Genomic DNA, 21,786 nt, shown 5'->3' with positions numbered 1-21,786 from the left:
TAGCATCACAAGGGCCACGTCGGCCAACGGTGGAATTTACAACTGCGTTGCCACGAATGAAGTTGGTACTGCTACATGGCAAACTACACTGACGATAACCCCTCTAGGTATTGATTGCAGGGTCATTATTAATTAAAATGTGTGGGAATGTGCGGTTGCGTGTGCTTCCATGCATCTGTGTGTGTGTGTGTGTGTGTGTGTGTGTGTGTGTGTGTGTGTGTGTGTGTGTGTGTGTGTGTGTGTGTGTGTGTGTTTGTGCGTGCGTGTGCGTCCATGTATCTGAGTGTTTGTGTGTGTGTATTTGTGTGTGCGTGTGTATCTGAGTGTGGGCGTGTGTGTGTGTGTGTGTGTGTGTGTGTGTGTGTGTGTGTGTGTGTGTGTGTGTGTGTGTGTGTGTGTGTGTGTGTAGCCTATGTATGAACAACATTTTTATTTTAAATTAATATAAATAATAGATATTTAATACTTTGTTTCCTTTCTTTTGTTTGCATTCAGATCATACCACTGGCGTTAACTACTATCTGATACTGGTTGTTATTCTGGTCATTATCATTATCATGATCTTGTGTTACTACTTTTGCACAAAAAAACATGGTAGATATAGTTTAATAAGCGCCAGAAATAATGATGTCCCTCTGCACAATTTGTAGTGGCCACTAACGATAAGTTATGATCAGTTGTATAAAGAACGAGCAAAAATGATTTCTTTCATTGCTTTTGATTTGTTTATTTGTATTTGATGAATTAATCACTGTTAATAATATTTTTTTGCATATTTATATAGGCTAGAAACTAAGCTATGCCATGCTCTTCTTTTGTTATTTGATTAAAATATCCGTTTTTTGTGGAAGTTAACGCCTAATTTAAATTAATTTCACACATGTATTTTGGAAATGTTCCACATTCAGGTCGATTTGGAGGGTTTATATGGCTAATGTACAAATGAAAAAAGTAGGGAGAAACGTAGCAGTTAAAATGCGTGTGACCGAGGCGTACGACGGTAGTCAGACAGCAGAGAACACCCCTTGACACTGTGCTCCATGAGCTGGACGTGAACTGTCCCTTTAAGAATTAGGATTTGGGAGTGACGCGGATATGAAAGCTAGTTTATCCTTCTTCTCTTGGCTTTGAAAAAAATATTTCGGTTTACAAGACCAACGGTAGACAGAGAGAAAGTCCGCGGTCAACTACATAACAAGTTGCGGACCAGTGTTGGATAAAAAGACACAACAAACGGGTGTGTTTGGTGGAGTTTAACATCCCGGGATTAGGCCATCCTCCGAGTGGTGGGGATAACGTTAACTTGGGAGAAGTTCTTTGTATTCAGGGATAGGCGGATTGGGACGTACACGAATATGGACTGGGGTACGGATCTTTGGGTGAGTTTACTTCATCGGCATAGTTATGCATTCCTACTAATTAGTGTTGTTTGGGAGAAAAATATTTGTGTAAAAGTTAACGCGGCATTCGAAGGCAAGTTTTGACGTCCCCAATTATTTTTCGTAAACAGTCCAGAGTGTGCAGCTTTGATGATACTTTCTAATAAACCTTTAAATAAGCATTCTCAGTTCATGTGAAATGTGCCCCTACCTCGCAAAACCCTAGCATTGATATGGTGCAGTGATTTAGATTATCAGAACAGTGGATGTTGTTGTCCGTGACCATTTATCGTCTTTACGTGGTTGGAGAAAACATTGCTCAACCATCTGTTGAACCATACGTGTTTAAGTTGAAATGTTTGTTTTGACTGCAGGAACACGAACCATATGTGGACCTCGTTCTCATTGTTTTTCTGACACTGTAGTTGGAGCCTAAATCATTGCAGAATAATTGCCATACCTGGTCACCGCACAGCATTTATGCATTCCAATTCAGATAATGCATTGATCTTTTCAGAAAATGGGGGTTAAGTGTAATCCACTCCAGTGATTAATAGGCAACATATAATAACGTCTCTAGTGTCTATTGATATTTACCACACACACATGCGCGCGCGCACGCGCGCGCGCAATCCATATTGTGTAGCTTAAATGGATCACTGCTCTCCCCCTAGGCCTCTTCCCATGTCCCCTTTCCATGCTCAGTGCATAGGGGACACATCCTTATTAGTTGGCCCTCATTAAATGCACCAAAAAAAGAAATGCAAACCCCTAAGTCTGTATACATTAAGAATTGGGTAAGGGAGAACAACTATTTGTGTTTCCTTTTAGAATATGGTTACTCCTGCACACTTTTGCGTTATACTTTTGTGTTACACCAAAATGTGTCCTCTTGTCGCTTCAATGGTTCAAGGTACCAGATTAAGATGGTGGAATGTGTGGTAAAGTTCAGCTAGGAAGAATCTTCCTTCAACAGAGAATGATTTATGGCATCTGTCCACTGCCCGCCTTGACATTAATCCAAGGCTATTTTAAGAACCGCATGTGCATTAGCCCTGCTAGTAAAAGCTAGGGGGCTAAACCTATACCTGGGTATAGGTTTCTGCCTGGGTGGGTCTTGCCTATGGGACACTGAAATGAGACTCGGTACTGAAAGTTTGAGAGGTTTAGTATGTTGGTGTCTGCATGTTTTCAAAAGTGCTTCTCCAAACACCAACTGCTATGCTAGAGCTCTGGCTGATTTGAAAACATAGGCAGGAGCTACTGGGGATGAGTTTGATATCGACAATAGGGCTTGTGGAAATCATATTCTAGTTTTATTTGTAGTCGTGTATTCAAAAGTACATTAAATGACTTCTTATTTCTTAGATTATCATTATGCCTGATCTTTTTCTTCGAAGGCGTCCCATAGTGGCATTATGAGTCAGCCACCCTTCCTTGTTTGGATGCCATCATTTCGTCACTAGAACTTGTATGGCAGAAGGTGAGATGAAATGTAGACGTGAATACCTGAGCTTCAGAAGGTATTTGGGAGTACAAAAACATTCCGGTGCGACAGGTTTGTCACCTCTATGAAGATGAAGTTCCACAATGCCCAAAATGTTTAATGTATGACTCAATCAAAATAAATACCTCTGGCATATTGCATTTATTTGCAAAGTGACTGCCTGCATAAAAAATGCAACACGTGGATTTTTTTGTGACCATCCTTTCGTTTTGTTCCTCTTAGAATAACAGTTTTGCCAGGGCGAAGAAATACACCCCATAATAACATTGGTGTAATGTAACGGTACTTAAGTTGGTTCTGTGCTTTACTGGCGTTTTAATATTTGAAGCAACTTTCCCCTTGACTTCAGTGCATATATTTTATTTTAACTTTTACTTTTAATGCATTTGCATATGACTCTTTGTTACTGGTTACAAAATAAAAAATTTGTGCTAAAGGGATTTTGTACTTTATAGCGTATTAGTGATGTGTGCAACTGCCGATCTGACAGACAAGTTAAGACACATCAAGACCCATAGAATATAAGCTGGAAAATCACAACTGTGAATATTAGCTGGAAAGCTCATCCCAAGGAGCAAATGCCGTTTGTTGATGACTACCGAAGACAAACGATGACTGCTCATTTATTTTAGCCGCAGAATGATTTTTACAAATTTTCCCTTAACCCTTATCAGAGCCTCTCTCAACTAAGACCTCTGTATTTTTTTAAGTGTGGCTTTCTAGTACTTTATACACCACTGAATAATCATTGCAGAATTATTCGATTAATACCCAAGAATCGATGGAATTTATGCAGGTAGTCTAGGTCTAAGGAAAGGATTTAATCAAACAAACCATACTGAAGTAAGAGCCTTAAACATTATTGAAATTAATTCAGTACAATGTGTTAAATAACTTAGTATTATGAGCACTCTATCATGCTCTGATGGATCTGTATTGATCTGAAAATAAATTGCAAGAAAAGAAAAACATGCCCTAACGTACCAGGATTATTCACACACACACACACACACACACACACACACACACACACACACACACACACACACACACACACACACACACACACACACACACACACACACACACACACACACACACACACACACACACCAAGATGGGAAGAGAGGTCCTCGAGGCTGTGTGGTGGGAGGGGACGGTTGGGGTTTGGTCTAGCCTTGAGATATCATCTCCAGTGGACTTGTCTGAGCTTGAAGGTGTCATGGAGATCCTTGCCAGGAACAAAGTCGAAAGGAGATGAGGAGACTGTGTTGATGTGAGATTGGATAACTGCAGGGGGAGAATACAGCATTTATGAGAGGAGCAGATCCTGCTTCCTCCCAGACTGGCTCTCTGTCGCTTACTCGCTCTCAGATCAGATAGGCTAAATCTTGCTGGGCAAAGTATTTGTGAAATGTTCTGTTCTACACAAGATGCAACCCCAGTTCTTAAAACCCACTACATGTGTGCAATCGGTTGAATATGTGATAGGATGTTTAAGTTCAGGGTCCTATACCGAATACCATTGGGGTTCTATCAACTTTTTGATAATGTTCATCTCGTGATAAGTCTATCATTGTTGCGTGGTCTTTCTTAGGACCAGTATGACATCATTGAAAAACACACACTGTCTGGACTGGACCTGGTGGAGAAGTATGTCAAGTTTGTGAAGGAGAGGACTGAGATAGAACAAAACTATGCAAAGCAACTGAGGTAAGTCTCATTCTTGCCATGCTTCTGCTATAATGGCTGAGTCAAAGGCATTCTTGTGTGTGTGTGTGTGTGTGTGTGTGTGTGTGTGTGTGTGTGTGTGTGTGTGTGTGTGTGTGTGTGTGTGTGTGTGTGTGTGTGTGTGTGTGTGTGTGTGTGTGTGTGTGTGTGTGTGTGTGTGTGTGACTGTGTGTTTGTTTGTGTACTTTTTCAATGCTATGCTGTGTTTGGATTCATGCATTTTACTGATCGGTTCATCGTTAATGTATACATTGTTATCTTTGGGTGTGTTATTGCTCAGCGATTTGTGTGTGTATTTAACATTGTCATGTGTATGCACTAAAGGGCTATTTATGAAATGTATGTGAGGTCATATGACTACTTCTGGGTAGAATCAAATTGAAACACTGGCCTCATTCTCCAGCAGCAGAGCTGTCTCTGTGCACTGTGAGCTCTCTCTCCCTCCCTATCTTTCCCCCTCCCTCTCTCCCTCTCTCTCTTCTGCTCTCCGAGCAGCAGTCCAGCGTGTCGGCCCACATCTGTTTAGTTTAGCTCTGCTGGAGAGGAAGTGGGAGCAGACTGGCACATGACAGCACAGGATGTGGTGGAAAGGAGAGTGTAACAGGGAAGACTAGAAGAGTAATTGCTGTTTTAACGGAGCCATGCCGGGCCGGTTGTCTGTTGGCCAGGCCGAGTTTGCACCAAATAGAACATGACAACATGGCACCAGTTTGGTCAACCATCCATTTTGTCCTGCTTCCCCTGCTTGTTTGTGCCTTCCTTCTCCTCTTTCAGTGTAAATAAAGAATTAATGTGTTCAGTGATCCATTGATTTCCTCTTTTTTCTTTTTCTTCCTCTGCAGGAACTTGTCAAAGAAATATTACCCCAAACGAGGCAGTAAAGATGAGACCGAATGCCGGTGAGCCCCAGGAGGATTCCGTTTTTTTTTCTCAAACATTTGACCAGAATTCTGATCGTCTCCCCTTGTCAGAAAACATTATATTGGGACACATTTGATTCTTTTTCTGGTATATTTAATAATACTTTCGATTCACTTCCTCGAATCAGTATCTCCCTGGTTTCGATCCAAATGTTATGTAGATGCTCTAGTCTCTCCTCACAGCGTAAAATACTCACGTGCTCATGCACACGTTACGTCACATGGCCCACACAATGCCTTTTCACTTTTCCTTCTTCTTTTCCAATGTTGTGGTATTCAAAGGTCCTGGCCCCATTGTGTTTCTTATCAGCCCTTCCTCCCCCTTGCAGGGTCTCCAGCTTCCAGTCCTTTACGGAGATCCTGAACGAGATGAACGACTACGCTGGCCAGCGAGAGCTGGTGGCGGAGGACATGATGATGAACATATGCATCGAGCTCACCAAATACCTCCAGGAGCTGAAGCAGGAGCGAAAGACGGTGAGCTTGGGGACCGGGGGAGTTGGGTGCTGGGGGGGGGGGGGGGGGGGGGTGGAAGAGGAGCACGATTGAGCGACAAAGGGGGTGAATATTGTTTAGAAGTCCAAGGAAGGACTTAGGCAGGCAGGAAGGAAGCTGCAATCAGTTCCTTATAAGGGTGGGGGCTGTTTTCCTGTCCCGGGGGAGAGTTTCAAATGCCGCCGTGTTGACGTGTAGCCGACGTAATGTCTCTGAGCGACACACTGCTTTTGTTTGTGCTGCTTGCCTTGTTGTTATTGTTTATGCCTATCTGACTCTATCTCAAAACTGCCGACTTTAGCTGGGTCTGCCTCGGCACTCCTGCAGTGAGGCTCGGTGTGTCCTCTAACCCAGTTTTCCTCTCTCCTCCCACCTCCCTCCTTCCCTTTCTCCCCACTCCCTGTCATTACTTTCTCTGCCATCTATTTTTACCCTGTCTACAGTATCTGTTGGAGGCCAAAAAAGCCCAGCAGACTTTGGAGGTCTCATACAAGCAACTCGACAGTGTGAGTGGAGTCCTATTGGACAGAAAACCTCCCTCTCCCTCTCTCCGTCTCGTAAACCTCTCTCGTCTCCCCCGCCTTAGAGTGAACCATGGCTATATTTATTTGAAGGCCTTATGTTACCATGCTATTTTGGTTTCTTCACGGGAGATTCATGAACATGAACATGAATGATTATGCGCCGGTCTCCGAATGCCACTGGTCTTTTCTGTCGCGTGTGTCTATGGCAGGGGTCGACAACCTTTTGTAAATGGCCAATTTTGGTTAGAAATGGGGTGTTGATAGCTGTTTAGGGTTGCATAACATTTTTTCTATAATAGGCTATTTAGTTACTTAAGCAATTAAATAGCCTGTATAGGCTTATCCCACCATTTGAGTTTATGCAATGAATATATGCAATTTCAATAAAACATAGGCTATTAAACAAGCAGCTTTTTTTATTATTTTGCTGGATGTTATATCTAACAAGACATGAGAGGGAAAGATCAGCTAACCTAGTAGGCCTAGCTCTGCAGTTTCACTCCATCTTTATGCAAATCATCGATAACATCAGCCTAACCCTGTTTTTGAAAACGAAACATTCTTTAAAATAACAACACTGGTAAACATTTCTAACAATTATATTTTGACTGTCCGGTTCAGTGCTAAGTTGTCTTGTTGCATTGACTCCCATCAACCCTTGGGACCTGCATGAGCAAAAAACGATATTAGCTCAGGGCCTTTTCTATGAAAAATTGCTATAATGATATGATCAAACCCACCCTAACTTTCTCATCCAGTTTAATGGGATTCCTCCGTCACGTTGCGTGCATGCGTGAATGCGCGCATGCGTGTACACGTGTACCCACATGCGTCAGTGTCTATGGTAACAATTCATTCACTTCAGACCTGCATCTGAACATGAACTGAACGATCACCGGTCTCCTCCCGTGACATACGTGCATGCGTGTATCAGGGGTGGGAATCTCTTGGCACCTCACGGTTTGATTCCGATTATGAGGGCAAACGATTCGATTCTGTAACCATTATCGAAGCATCTCGATGCAACAATTTTTTTATGTACATTTCCATGCGTGATTTTCAAAAATATATACATACATCTGGGTTTGCTACTCAGTTTGCTAATCACTTTCTAGTACACTTTTGTGATGATCATTAAAGGCATCAACAGATTAATTTACTTATCTAATATTTCATAAGAGAAAGCTTTTGTCACAAATATGACTTTCACAAAATAGGTTTCAGTTTTATTTTCTTTCTAATCTTTCTTTTCTATGTCATTAATGGAAAAGCTGCTCTTGAAATAGAAGGAGTTCTTGTGTCTGGCTGTGAGTTTGCGCGCACGCTATGCGTAGGCTGCATCACAATCGTGTCAAGACCAATCAGATTGGCCAATACACACTGAAGATAAATTCAATCATTTTAAAATTACAAAAATGATCCCTCTGGCAAACAGAATGTTTTAGCAGGCAATTCCGATTATTAATTTATCTGCATAGAGACAGAATCGTTCTAGCGAGAATCGCGATGCATCGAAGAATCTATTAATTTTCCCACCCTTAGCACGCATGCGTGCACGCACACACGTGAGAGTGTATGGTTACAGATCTTCACTTGAGACCTGCATCATAAATCCATACCCTGGTTAGCAATCACTGGCATACATAACGCCTCCAAAGCATCCGCTGTATCGTTTAAGAACAACAACGAGGAATGCTCGACTCACAAATAGTATTTCATACAGAGACATCGTGGCATGCCAACCCTTTTTTCCTAATAATTTCTTAAACAATGTCTAACCCTATATCAGAGTAAGAAACGCTTTGAACGAGAGTGGCGGGAAGCAGAGCGGTCGGCCGCGTACGCAGAGAAAACCGACCAGGACATCAACGCCACGAAGGCCGACGTGGGAAAGGTAAGGTCTACAGAAACGCCCGTGACCTCTGACCTGGGCGTGGTTTGCGGGTGACCGTGGGCTGTGGTTGTTCCCGCACCTGGCATGACTGTGTGTGTGTGTGTGTGTGTGTGTGTGTGTGTCATCAGGCTAAGCAGCAGGCCCACATGCGGTCACGAATAGCGGAGGAATGCAAGAACGACTACGCAGCCCAGCTGCAGAAGTGCAACAAGGAGCAGAACCAGTTTTACTTTAACGACATGCCGGTCATTTTTAACGTAAGCGGGGGACGGAAGATTGACACGCAGCTTTACCTTCCCGCTCGTGTCATTCACTGTAATCTGATAGTTTATGAAATAACTTTCATGACCCGGTCTGCCCTTTGGTGCTTAATTATTTTCATTAGAAACTACAAGACATGGATGAGCGGCGAGGGCAGCGGTTAGCCGACGGCTACGTCCTGTTCTCGGACACGGAGAAGCATGTGATGCCCATCATTGACAAGTGCCTGGAGGGCATCCATAAAGCAGGCTGTAATGTTAACCAGAGGAACGTGAGTTGGAGTCTTAAACAAATGGACATAGCGACAATGGAAAACCTTATGTGTGACCTTATGCCAGTGTGACCCCCCCCCAAATGATTTATACCGTTCCTTATACCGGTGTTCATTACTCCCTTCTCTTCCTCCTTCTCTTTTTCTTCTACTCTCCACCGTTTTCATCCCCCCCTTCTCCTTCTTTGCTTCCTCTTCTGGCTTTGTGTCTTCTAATGTTCTTCTCCATTCTCTTATCTTCTGCCTCTCCTCCTCCTCCTCCTCCTGTTTCGCACGTGTCCATGCGGGTCCCAGGACTCCCTGGCTCTGGTAGAGCAGCACAAGTCTGGTTTCGAGCGCCCGGGAGATATCGAGTTTGAAGACTACAGTCAGGGTATCAACCGCACCTCTTCGGACAGCAGCCTGAGCACGCCCAAGGGGCCCTTGGAACTGCTCGGGAAGAACCGGAACAAGAAATCCTGGCTGCTGAAGAAGAGCAAGGTAGGGTTCTCCGAGTGTACTTGTAATCAAAATAATCATTATTATTATTATTAATATGTAGGGACATCCTAGGTTTGTTTACCATTTTTATGCTAGTGCTCACACTTCCACCTTGATGAAGCTGCAGTTAATACAGAGACGAATATCTACAGCGGTGTATAACCTAGATATTGTCTCAGTTGTTTCTGATTTTCATGTAGGTAGCCCAGTCGCACAGCTTTTGTGTCTGGGCTTTCCTGTTTACCAACGCACACCTTGCCGTGAGTCTTGCATACCGCAAAGGTGTCATGGTGTGCTCTGGAGATAAAGAGCTGGCAGCTGACAGCGTCACCGACACCATTTGCATCGGTGTGGATGTTATTGACGTGCTACCCCATACATTTAAAATATGATAGAGGTCATGTTTGTTGCTTGTTTTTCTCAAGAAATCAGTGCACTTGCCCTTTAAGTTTAGTCAATGGAAGCATAAGAAGCTGTTGTTCCCTCTTCATCAATGATGGAGAGCATTAAGCAGCCACTGGGGATTAGGGTAGTGTATGGAGCAGGATGGTGATGGAGTGGTTGACGGTTGAAAGCCCAGGAATGTCCCTTTACTGAGAGCACTTATGACAGCTCTGTACAGACACACTCGCACGCTCAAGATCCTTCTCGTTTTTTCAAAAGCGCACCTTGGTACGTGCATGAACCAGCCTTATTTTTACACATGCACTGAGATGCACCAAGTTACCCTTCCAGTACAGATCCTCTTGCTCGACTACTATCCTTGGATGTAAACCAATAAGCTAGCCCCTCCCCTCCCCCGCACGCCCCCCCCCACCCTCCGTCCAAGCCCCACCCTCCGTCCAAGCCCATAAACAACCTGGACCCTCCTCTCTCTCTGCAGCATGGCATCCGATAGGTCAATCAGCAGTCAACATTCTGCTGGGCTTGTGTTTTCGCCCGGACCCGTGAACAAACCACATTGAGTTTTTCGTCGACAGGCATCCACAAACACACTGCGTCTATTATGCTGGGCCAGAATATAGCATTATGTCTGGCGCCACAATGGCATCTCTGTGCCAGCTATCGGTGGATGGACGCAAGGTTTTCGAGGTCACGAACGCTGGCCCGAGTCCACGCGCACGGGCGCAGAGTTTCAGGTTGTGAGCAGCTTGTTGTTGCCTTCTCCCTGTGCGCTCGGGACCATGCAAGGCCCCCCCCCTCTTCGTCCCAAAGCCTGCATCATAACTTTGGGGAGGAAACATTCCTAAGATATGGCCCTGAGCTTCCAGGGTTTGTCCGACATGAAACCCTAGTCACCAGTGGCTGACCACTAACCAGCTAACTCGCACAGCTCTCGCTCTCTCTCTCTCCATCCCCCCCTCCTCGCCCATGTCTGACGTGTCTCGACTCTCGCATGCTGGCTGCGCTGTTCTGTGCACGTTCCTTCCTGTGTGTGTCATCAGTCACGCTGTTTCGACGGGAGGCCATTAGTCTTGCGTGAGCAATGTGTCACGCGTCGCTCTGTCTACGCAGACATCCGGCATTCGCTCGGGTCCACTCGGATGGCAGTTCTGCCACCGCTCCAATGGGTGTTTACTGTTTTGTGATCTCCTTCACCTTAAGTCGTAGTAGAAGTATTATTAGTAGTTGATGCAGCATTGATGAACCATATCGTTGTACTCAAGGACGCTGTGCATGATATCTAAGACGCAATACAGGAGTAAATACAAAACGTATCAATAAAATGTCTCATTGAAACATTGAAGGGTTGAAGCGGTAAAAAGCAAGGGGAGGAGAGTTGGATGTACGAGTAGTAGTACTTAGAACTGGCAGGGACTGCCAACACCCCAGCATTCACAGTATTACAGGCTGATTGCTTCCTTTCAGCCTCCTGTGTAATTTAGCCTAATGGCTGAGACCTGCCCCCCCCCCCCCCCCCCCCCCCTCACCTGTTTTGACCGGGTCGTCAGACGCTGCGTCTGACAGTGATTGATCTCTCTCCTGGAGCTCAGTAGTTTGTGTGGCAGCACAGCCTTTATTCTGTTCCGCACTTTATTCTGTCGACCAGGGCGTTTTATCATTATCATCAAACCAGGAAAGAAAATGATCCATTCAGCCCAATTCAGATGAAGGGGCTGTTTATGATAACGACATTAACTATCCCCGTTACCAATTACAGCCCCATTGATCTTTCTGTTGCGTATGTAGGTCAGGCAAAGAGAGGGAAAGAGAGTGAGTGAGGGAGGCTGGTGTAGGGTCGGCCGTTTGACCAGCTGGGGACATGAAACACACACACACACACACACACACACACACACACACACACACACACACACACACACACACACACACACACACACACACACACACACACACACACACACACACCCCTACCCCTCAGAAAATCGAGAGACAATTGAGCTCAGCTAATGAGCCAACCATGGGCTCAACAGATGGAGCTTAACCAGAGAAACGTGCTCGCTACTAGTATCTAGCCTTCCTGCTATGGCCTGCGCCAGGGGCCTACCGGATGGCACTGTGTCTGTGTGTCTCGTGAGGTAGAAGCAACAAGGAGGCAGATTAACCTGTGTTTTTGTTGCTATTCGTCTGTTTTTGTCGTCGTTGGCGTTCATGCTCTCCGGGCTTATCCTCTGTGGGTTACTGTCTCCCTGCGTTGGCTATGTGGTGTGAGTGCTTCATGGTGCTGACTGTCTCATTTTTTTTCTTTCCCTTGTTTCCTCTCTCCCCCCCCCCCCCCCCCCCCCTCTTCCTACGTCTGTCTACTATCGTCCCCACCCCTTACACACCCCCATCTACTCACCTGCATTCGTCGGATGTCTTTAACCCCCTCCCCCCCCCCCCCCCTAGCTCTCCCCATCAACGATCCTCCCCTCCAGCAATCCTCCGACCCCCTCACCCTCTAACGGAGCCCCCTCCCCAAAGTTTGGCCGGGACCCCCTGTCGTACTGTTTGAAGGAGATCAATAAGACAGTCAAACCCAGAATATCGTCCTTCCGGACCCTCCGCAGATCGGTGAGTCCACCCAGGTGGTAGGTCGCGGCTCGTGTGTGTGAGTGCTGTTTACACACCCCAGCGGCAGGGAATAAACATGGAGGAATATTTATGGCTTTATACGGCGCAAAATGTCAACCAGACCATGTTTGGCCCCAGGAATTGCTCTAGCCATAAATTAATCAAAAAAAGATATTAGACGTATTTTTCTATGAATTTTAGAAGTTACACACTCTTAACACATCCTTACTGCAAGGAAACTTTAGAGACCGTAGCCTCAGTCTCGCCCACTGCTTATCCTCATAGCTTGTGCTGGTGGTGTAACTGCACGACCACAACACAACACTGTGTTATGTGGCCTGTTGCCAGTCGTCTTGCTTGTAGTGAGGGGTGTTGCCACCTGTTGGTGAAACAATGGAACAGCTCTTTACTGCTCTCCTATAACGTATATATGTCTTGAACGTGGGATTTATTTTGTAACACACCGTCAATGTTTAAATGTATTGGCGGGGAAAAAGGACATTGGTTTGGCACCAGCTCACTGTTCAAAATCATTCAAAATCACCTTCTAGGCCGAGTGTGAACGTTCTCGTAAGACTCCCATTTGAGTCGGTCAGATGAGCGCTGAATCTCTGGGCTGAACCAAAACCTGAGGCCTGTTGTTTCTTTTGGTGTTCTCTGGGGGTGCGTGGGGGGTTGTTTCTGTCACCTTGGTTACTGAGATGGGAAACAGTTGCCCTGGGCACCCGCTTGACTTCCTGTGTACTACGCAGCCCACGGTGACGGAGGACTTCGGCCACCTCCCTCCTGAGCAGCGGCGGAAGCGGTTACAAAAGAAACGCGACGAGATTGCCAAAGAGCTGCAGAAGGAAGTGGATCAGAGGTGTTTATTTGTGTGGTCATGATTTTTTTCTACTAGCTCTTTTTTTAGGTTGAGTGTGTGGGTGCATCTGCAGCATTGTCTACTTTGCTGTTGTCCTCTTTCTTTCCTATTATAACCACCACGTTTGCAATCACACTGTGTGTGTGTGTGTGTGTGTGTGTGTGTGTGTGTGTGTGTGTGTGTGTGTGTGTGTGTCAAACCCCTGTGTGTGTGTGTGTGTGTGTGCGTGCGTGCGTGCGCGCGCGTCAAACCCCTGTGTGTGTGCATGTTTACCTGGTGCTGCCATCCCCAGGGAATCTTGTTCCCCACTGAGCACCTCATCTCCACCAACCTGACTCCATCTCTCTCTTTCTCACACTCACTCCAACCTATCTCTCACCGTTACTCTCTCTCTCTCCCCCGCTATACCAGTGAGGCCCTGGAGAAGATGAGGGATGTCTATGAGAAGAATCCCCAGATGGGCGACCCAGCCAGCTTAGCCCCCCAGAACAGCCAGACGGCCCAGAACATTGAGAGGCTCAGAGGGGAGCTGGCCAAGTATGAGGTACGGCCACCCTGCCTTTGTTTTGTATGAGGGCTCATTGCAGACAATATTAAAGCGCCATTGTGCATTGACAGATGTAGTTATTTGGTGGGTGAGGGGCAGAAATACAAGAATTTGAGGATGTTTTACTGGTTAACTGCATACATTGTCGGTTTTGTTTCTATCCTGCTTACTCTCATTTGCTTGCTCCATCTTATGTTTCCGTATTTTCTATCTTGATTCACACACACACACACACACACACACACACACACACACACACACACACACACACACACACACACACACACACACACACACACACACACACACACACACACACACACACACACACACACCCACCCCCTTACAGACTTGGGTAGCAGAAGCAGGGGTCCGTGGGAGTCGGCTGCAGCAACGATCCCAGTCGTTCAACAACAACGGCGCTAATGATGCATACAGGTATGAACGCTGCTGTCCACGTGCTACTCTTCCCCTTGAGATTATGACACACACTCACTCACTCATTTACGGCGATACCCATTCAAGAGGTAGCAATTTGTTATATTATAACTCAATGTGACGTACAATGATATATGTGAAGTGCAGAGGCTTAACTTTGAATTGACCCACAAGTTGAACATCGTCAGCGTTTGGTTCCCATACATTCTACATTTCCTGTGCCTAAAGCACTCAGGGAAATGTCGGTAAAATGTGAGAATGTCGATCCCTTTCTTATAGTTTGGAATGTGTTTATTGTTATGTTGCTGCCTTGTGGCTTTTAAAGTCTCTCTCTCTCTTTCTCTCTTCCCTCCCCCTCCCAGCTGTTTCCGGGAGTTCCCTTTTTTCTTTCAGAGAGTAGGAGAGGCGAGTCACAGCAAGGGGTGGCTGTGACTCAGCCCGGTTGGAAACAAAGTGCTTTCACATAGTGTCCTGTTCGACTCTAACGAACGTCCCTTCTTTGCCCTCAAGCCCTGACGGAGCCCAGTCTGACGAAGGCACGCCTGACCACTCCCAAGCCATCTACGCAGAGTTCGATGACGACTTTGAGGAGGAGGAGGAGGAGGAGGAGGTGGAGGAGGAAGAGCCGACCGTTGCTATCGGAAATTGCACAGCCATGTACAACTTTCCTGGTATGTCACTCCTGGAGTCACCATCCATCTTTTATTTCTTAATGTATGTGTATTCCCTTGGACGGATCATGTTAGCCAAAGTACTTTAAAGAGCAGGTGGACCCAAAATCACATTTTCTTTGTTTTAAACGTAGTAATTCGTCAACATGGTTATATGCCATTTCATCACTGTTACTGAAATAAGTCCACAATTTTTCAGGAAATAGTGGTACGATCCTATGTTTTTGCCATTCTCCTTAAACACTAAGTGAATGTTCCAATCCGCTGTGAAAGCAGGTGCCGTTCTTTTCCTGACGTCAGAATACCCTTTTTCCGAGGTAGTCTGACGTCACGACCAAGAGGCGGTGATGGTGCGGTTTGTGTGGATGTGTGGAGCTTTGTCTAGGCAGCGGTTGACTGCGCTGTCTCGAGAAAGATGGGCTTTTCTGACACTTATTTTATAACGCCGCCGTGTTTGTGTGAATGGTGATGGTGGTCTGAGAAGCGATGTATTTAATGTCCGCGTCCGACTAAGGGTTAGGCTTCCCAGATTGTAATGTTTCCCTGGCAAGTTGTTGTGGATGCCACGGTCCATTCGGGACCCTGACATCCTAAATGGTGTACAGCCCATCCCATATACATTTTTTGCTATGTCTCTTGTGTCGCAGGGGCCAGCGAAGGGACCATCTCCATGCAGGAGGGCGAGGTGTTGGACGTAGTGGAGGAGGACAAGGGAGACGGGTGGACCCGCGTGCGACGGACCAACGGCGACGAAGGCTACATTCCCACCTCCTACGTCTCCATCGCCCTCAACAAATGAGGTTTTTCACCTTCAGGGGGGGAAACGCTGTCTGCTGAAGAACGAGCATTTTTGGAATACAGGGCTATACGGGATCGACTCCTACCTCCCTTCAACCCCCTCCCATCGTCGACACAGGAGGAGTGGACGGTACAGAACAGCTTGTGGGTGGGACCACGGCGGATGGGAACGGGATGGTCATAAGAGGCGCAGGGAATGGGAGTGTTTTGGTAGTGCGTTGCACTGCCATACAGGGAGTGAAATGGATGGTGCAAAACGCAATGTCCCTACGAAACGCTTATGAAAGGGAATAAAAACAAACCGCGACCCCCCCCCCCCCCCCCAGTCATGTAATATTAACCCCCCTTTAACCCGAGATATACGGAGCAACTTAAGCCACGTGTGTCTGTACGGCGTTTTTCTTGCCTTGCGTCTCGGCTGTGCGAATACGGTCAGGCCCAGCGAAGGGTGACGCAAGCGCCTCTGAAGTCGAGAGGAAAGGTGTACAACCTCAGGGTGCTGGAGCTCAGCTCGGGGCCCCCAAAACGAGAAGGGAGTCGGATTCTAAACGAGAGAAGAGGAGCAGAACGGGAAACATGGGATTATTTTATACTGTGGGGTTCACACCAAGACTTTAAAGAGTTTCCTCGTCGACGACTCACTGTCATCAAAATCAAATTTGGCTTTATTGTCCCCATCTTCCGTCATCCAAAATGTGGTTTGAAACGCAGCATATTTAAATCACTAAAAGTGTGTTATTTATTGCTATGTGTGTGTGTGAGCATTAATGGCAGTAAAGTAACTTTGCGGCTACCTGTCCTGTGTGTTGCGCTTTCGCAGACCACATTATAAAGTAACAATCCACCATATACTTTCCAGTGTCATCAACGAGATCACACACACAAGAATGAGACTGCATCCCTCCCCCCAGGCTTCTAAAGGGTTCCAGATTGTTTGTTTATACTAAAAAAAGGATAATTTATTAGGAGTGTGTATATTGTTGTGAAATAAGAGATTCCAGTTTAACAGGAAAGTCTGTCTGTTAGTGTTGAGGATGTTGTTACACTTTTCTTCTCTCCTTGCACACACATTTGCGAGTTGTCTTGAGGCGATCGTATTTATGTCATAAATAATATATTTTAGCCATCAACAACACCACTATTGTCTTATTTTCATTTTTTTTAATAACCGAGACTGCTATGAATAAAGAATTGTACCTTTGTCAAAAGATTACTTATTTTGCCATAAAGGTGCGTGTATGTTTAGTTTGTCTTTGCTTCACTAAATGTTTTATGTTGTGTTTTTTGTGCATTGCAGTTGGTCTAACTGACTTATATCTATATTGTGTTGTCATAGTTTTATGTTGCTGTTTGACATTGTGCCTTTCTGGTTAAAAGCATTTTGTATATCTCACATTTACATTCGTTTTTCTTTTTTTAAGGTTTAATAAATGTGGAGCACATTTCATGGTCGTAAATGGCTATACAAATTATTTGGGATTTATAAAAAAGATTAATTAGTTGAACGGTAATACACTTTGTGGTCTGAACATACATCTCATGGCCAGCAGGTGACAGTGTTGCCACTGTTAAAGCCGTTTCTAAAGCCTTGTGGACCCATCTCCCATCTGCGATTACATTTTCATTACTTGTTTGAATACGTGATTGAAACCCACTCACTCAAAAAATATTCTTTATAATGGCCACCTAAATCACACTACCCATCTGCTTTGCCCCATACAAACTATTTAATACACAATTCATTCAGCTCTCTCACCAAAACAAGGCCTGGTTTTGGACCATTGTGCCCATTTTATTTATATATATTTTTCGAGAGGAAAGGTTAAATCAATAGAGGATGTATCACCATGTATTGCGAACTGCACCTCTCCGTATGAAGCAGTGAGAGAGGGGAGGGCGATTAAGTGAAGTTGCCACCGAACGACCGGCTAGTCGATGGGGGGGCTATCAGCATCTGTATGCAAAGCCATTAGTCTCACCGTATGTTAAAGGTCAGCTGTCTTTTTTTTTTTTTTTCCTCCATCAGATCGCTCCTTTCTAGCCAACATGATATGCTTTGTCCAGCGTGTCCAGCCTAGCTATGTGGGTGCGTGAGAAGGTGGCGATAACGCTTACCGCTTGGCTGTCTTATGACCTTCTATTTGTGCTCGCAAAATGTATCTTTCGTGCGTCACAACAGGATTAAAGATGGGAGTTGCTCCAGTGGTTCGGAAAGCGCGGGTTTAGGAAAGTGTCTCTCTCACTTTCTCGACCCCTACTGCTCTCTGCTGCTCTCTCTCCCTCTCTCTTTCTCCCTCCCTCCCCCTCCTACCCTATTTCTCTATCTTTCTTTCTCCCTTTCCTCCTTCTCTCTTTCTCCTCGACTCTCTCTCTCTCTCTCTCTCTCTCTCTCTCTCTCTCTCTCTCTCTCTCTCTCTCTCTCTCTCTCTCTCTCTCTCTCTGAGATTCCATAGTTATTTCCCAGCTGTGAGAAATCTCCATATCGGAAACAATTTTATTTTGTATAATGGCTGTTTTGATTGACAGCATAATATGGGATTTGGATGTTTGACACGGTCCAGTGGTCAAACTCTAGCTTGTCGTCACCCCTAGATTTAAACAGTTATATATGCATGCATTCATCCATGCATTAGAATCCACCTCCAACTGATACATTGGAGGAATACCGCTTTTCAAAGTGAAACCGCTGTTCAATTAATTACACCTCCAACTCGTTTACTCAACTTCGATACGTTAACCCATTAAGCTTTCACTGGTTCGTCCTCCACGTGGGTTGGTTTCTCTGCCTCTAGATAAGTCGGTAGCCTATAGGATTGTGTAAACGAGCCTTCCAGTGTGTTATTGGCTGCTGTGTACTTTTATAGCTGAGACGAAGACGTGGGGGGGTATAGGCCAACATGGACGTTTTCTTTGGTTGTCTTTCCGGCACCATGGTTACAGAAAGTGGTTGAAATTGTATTGAGCATTTCAGACCAATAATCCATGGAATTTCGTTTGGTTTTTGTCACTACTGTTTACATTTTCCCCTCAGTGCTCATGGCCAGAAACCTTGATGATGGTGTGCGGCCATTTGCCCGCCAGTTCGGCTATATAACAGTTAAGGCTATTATTGACGAATGAATCTGTTAGACAACAAGCCCTGGCCGAACCTTAAATTCTGCGTTATCTGGCGGTCACTGTGAGGCTTGGAGTAATGTATCTCTGTCTTATTCTCTCTTTCTTTCTTTATTTTTCCCTGTCTCCCTCTCTGCCCCTCTCTGTCTTCCGTTCTATCTCTCTCTCTCTCTCTCTCTCTCTCTCTCTCTCTCTCTCTCTCTCTCTCTCTCTCTCTCTCTCTCTCTCTCTCTCTCTCTCTCGCCGTCTCGTATTATGGTGTGCGGTGCTACAAAATAAGCAATTATTTCTCTGCCTGCTGCACCAGAGGTGATTAAAGATTTAGGGACTTGTTCTTCTAACGGTAGCTGCAGGAAAGAGGGGGTGATGGGGAGAAGTTTATATCTAGTTGTGTGTGTGTGTGTGTGGGGGTGTGTTTGTGTGGCAGTGTGTGTGTGTTTGTGTGTGTATGTGTGTGTGGTCTCCTTAGTAACTGTTGCTTGGGAGGACAAAACCACCAGAGGTTTCTACAAATTGTTGGATAATTTGTTTGATAATCGATAGCTGTGTTCCTGAATGAAATTACACGTTGCACTATTCATGTGTATGACTCGCACACAGTGTAAAGTGTTGACAGCACATGCATTCAAGATGATTTGATTCATCCAGGATGAATCACCAATTTGGCCAACGTTTAAACATTACCAGCCACTGGTCACCACTTGGGGGTAATGGATTAATTGAATCAATCCTGGCTCAATTGCCTTTGGGTTGGGGTTTGCAATTCATCAACCAAAAGTGATTATTGTGGAGCCATTAGATTATAAGTGTAAAAAAATATTTTAATCCTTTTATTTTTTTCTGTACAGTGACTTCATTCTCATTTGCATATATTTGTGGTCAACAGACCACTTGATGATGTTTTAAATGACCACACATACGGCTTAATGAATTAGTCGCTAACACTTGACAATAATGATACATTAATTAACCAGTTATTAATATAAGTTAATGCAGTAATAATAATTACCATTGCACAACCATGGTCTAGCAATCATCGTAATTTATTAATGGTGTTCATGCCTACACCTACCTCTACCCCTAAACCTAACCCCTATGCTAATTACTGCTTATTACTGCATTAACTGATGTTAATTAATGGTTAACCAATGTATTTCAGAGCATTTCAGTCGAACTGCAGTCGGGAGAGAATCGATGACTTTGTAGTTACTGTGTCTCACACTCTCTGATTGCCTCTGCCTACCGCCAGCAATCTACAAGGAGGCAGATTCACCACACATTCTTCTCTGATCTCTCCCGCTGCGTTCACACAAAACCCATATGTCTTTTTCACAGGGATTATTCTGATTGTGCTGCAAATTTATGCGTGATTAATAAGCTGTCGAGCCGATGCTTTGAAAGACAGCCGGTCAAATAACACTGGCAAGTGTTTCTCATAAGACAGTGGCCGGTGACAGGGGAGAGCTCATCTGGCTAGCGGGTGCACACACACACACACACACACACACACACACACACACACACACACACACACACACACACACACACACACACACACACACACACACACACACACACACACACACACACACACGACCACACTCACCCACACACATGCACACATATACACATACACACGAACGCACACACCCACACACATACAAACACATGCATACGTGTACACCTACATACACACACAAACATACACGCACGCACGCACGCACGCACACACACACACACACACACACACACACACACACACACACACACACACACACACACACACACACACAAATGCACACATATTTACTGTGTGAATGGCATGCTGGAGACATGCACAATGACGATGGGGGATCTACAACAGTAAAAGATGGTAATAGCATGTTGTTTGAAACGAGTTGCATTCAAATCCTGTATAAATAATTCCATTTCACGGTTGAGGTCTATAAGTTGAGGACTGTTGACAAGGAACATGCTAGGAGTATTTTAATGACCAGATCCCACAAAAACACTTGAGAGCGAAGGATCTGTACATTTCTCTGTTTACCATGATGGAGATTTAATCACCCTTTCATGCTCCACGCTGTGACAGCTGGCAACATATTAAATGCTGAACGGCTACGTTGGAACAGGTGAAGTAAATCACAAAACAGATGAATGGTTTATCAATCTCATGTCAGCATGGGGCCCTGCCGCCAAGGTGGTGGTGGTGGTGGTGGTGGTGGTGGTGATGGTGGTGGTGGTGGTGGTGGGAGGGGCCAGCCGGGGTTGAATTGTGTTCTTTAAATAGCTCTGATTAATTCATGCATTTTAATTGCAAGGGCTCTCTCCCCCTCTCTCTCCCCCAGCCCCCCTCTTTCCCTCTCTCTGTTCCTCTCCCTCTCTCTTTTCCTCTTTGTTTCACTCTTGCCCCGTTAATCTCTCTCTCTCTCTCTCTCTCTCTCTCTCTCTCTCTCTCTCTCTCTCTCTCTCTCTCTCTCTCTCTCTCTCTCTCCCCCTCTCTCTCATCAAGCCCCCTCTGTCTCATCAAGCCCCCTCTGTCTCTCTCTCTCTCTCTCTCTCTCTCTCTCTCTCTCTCTCTCTCTCTGTCTCTGTCTCTGTCTCTGTCTCTGTCTCTGTCTCTCTCTCTCTCTCTCTCTCTCTCTCTCTCTCTGTCTCTCTCTCTCTTTCTCTCTCCCCCTCTCTCATCCTCTGCCAGACACTGTGGGAGTCTGTGCCTGATCGAGGGAACACCTGCCACTGGGTATAGCTGAACACCATGACGGTCCCCCACCATTCATCCTGTGGTTCTACAGGTAATTATAGAACACAGCCACCTAAGATACTCTTACCACATTTGCTTTTAGGGCAGCTTGAGTGACAGAGAGTGAAATGCATAA

General features: G+C 45.3%; 2 protein-coding genes across 7 annotated transcripts in view; both read left to right on the top strand.

The window, feature by feature from the left end:
- The window catches only part of LOC115559500 (hemicentin-1), a 10,513-nt gene extending 9,663 nt beyond the window's left edge, over positions 1 to 850 (top strand). For all 5 annotated transcript variants that reach the window (XM_030378320.1, XM_030378297.1, XM_030378306.1 and 2 more), the window contains 2 exons: positions 1 to 107; positions 496 to 850. The exon at positions 1 to 107 is cut by the window's left edge and continues 163 nt beyond it. In XM_030378320.1, coding sequence (XP_030234180.1) covers positions 1 to 107; positions 496 to 650 — 262 coding nt within the window. In that variant the 3' untranslated portion in view covers positions 651 to 850. The remainder of the gene's footprint in view (positions 108 to 495) is intronic.
- Positions 851 to 1,097: 247 nt separating this feature from the next.
- On the top strand, positions 1,098 to 17,238 carry trip10a (thyroid hormone receptor interactor 10a). Of its 2 annotated transcripts, XM_030378332.1 has the most exons (15): positions 1,098 to 1,379; positions 4,484 to 4,599; positions 5,460 to 5,516; positions 5,867 to 6,014; positions 6,476 to 6,538; positions 8,346 to 8,450; positions 8,579 to 8,707; positions 8,836 to 8,982; positions 9,277 to 9,462; positions 12,313 to 12,477; positions 13,230 to 13,339; positions 13,751 to 13,883; positions 14,236 to 14,324; positions 14,835 to 14,995; positions 15,643 to 17,238. In XM_030378332.1, exons 1-15 carry the CDS (start codon positions 1,356 to 1,358, stop codon positions 15,792 to 15,794), a joined length of 1,785 nt encoding a protein of 594 aa, XP_030234192.1. In that variant the 5' UTR covers positions 1,098 to 1,355; the 3' UTR covers positions 15,795 to 17,238. The 2 variants fall into 2 exon arrangements, with proteins under 2 accessions (XP_030234192.1, XP_030234201.1); XM_030378341.1 differs by lacking the exon at positions 12,313 to 12,477.
- Positions 17,239 to 21,786: the final 4,548 nt, after the last annotated feature.

The sequence above is a fragment of the Gadus morhua genome, chromosome 2, assembly GCF_902167405.1.
Source record: "Gadus morhua chromosome 2, gadMor3.0, whole genome shotgun sequence".
Classification (NCBI taxonomy): Eukaryota; Metazoa; Chordata; class Actinopteri; order Gadiformes; family Gadidae; genus Gadus; species Gadus morhua.
This window is presented reverse-complemented; position numbering and strand designations above follow the sequence as displayed.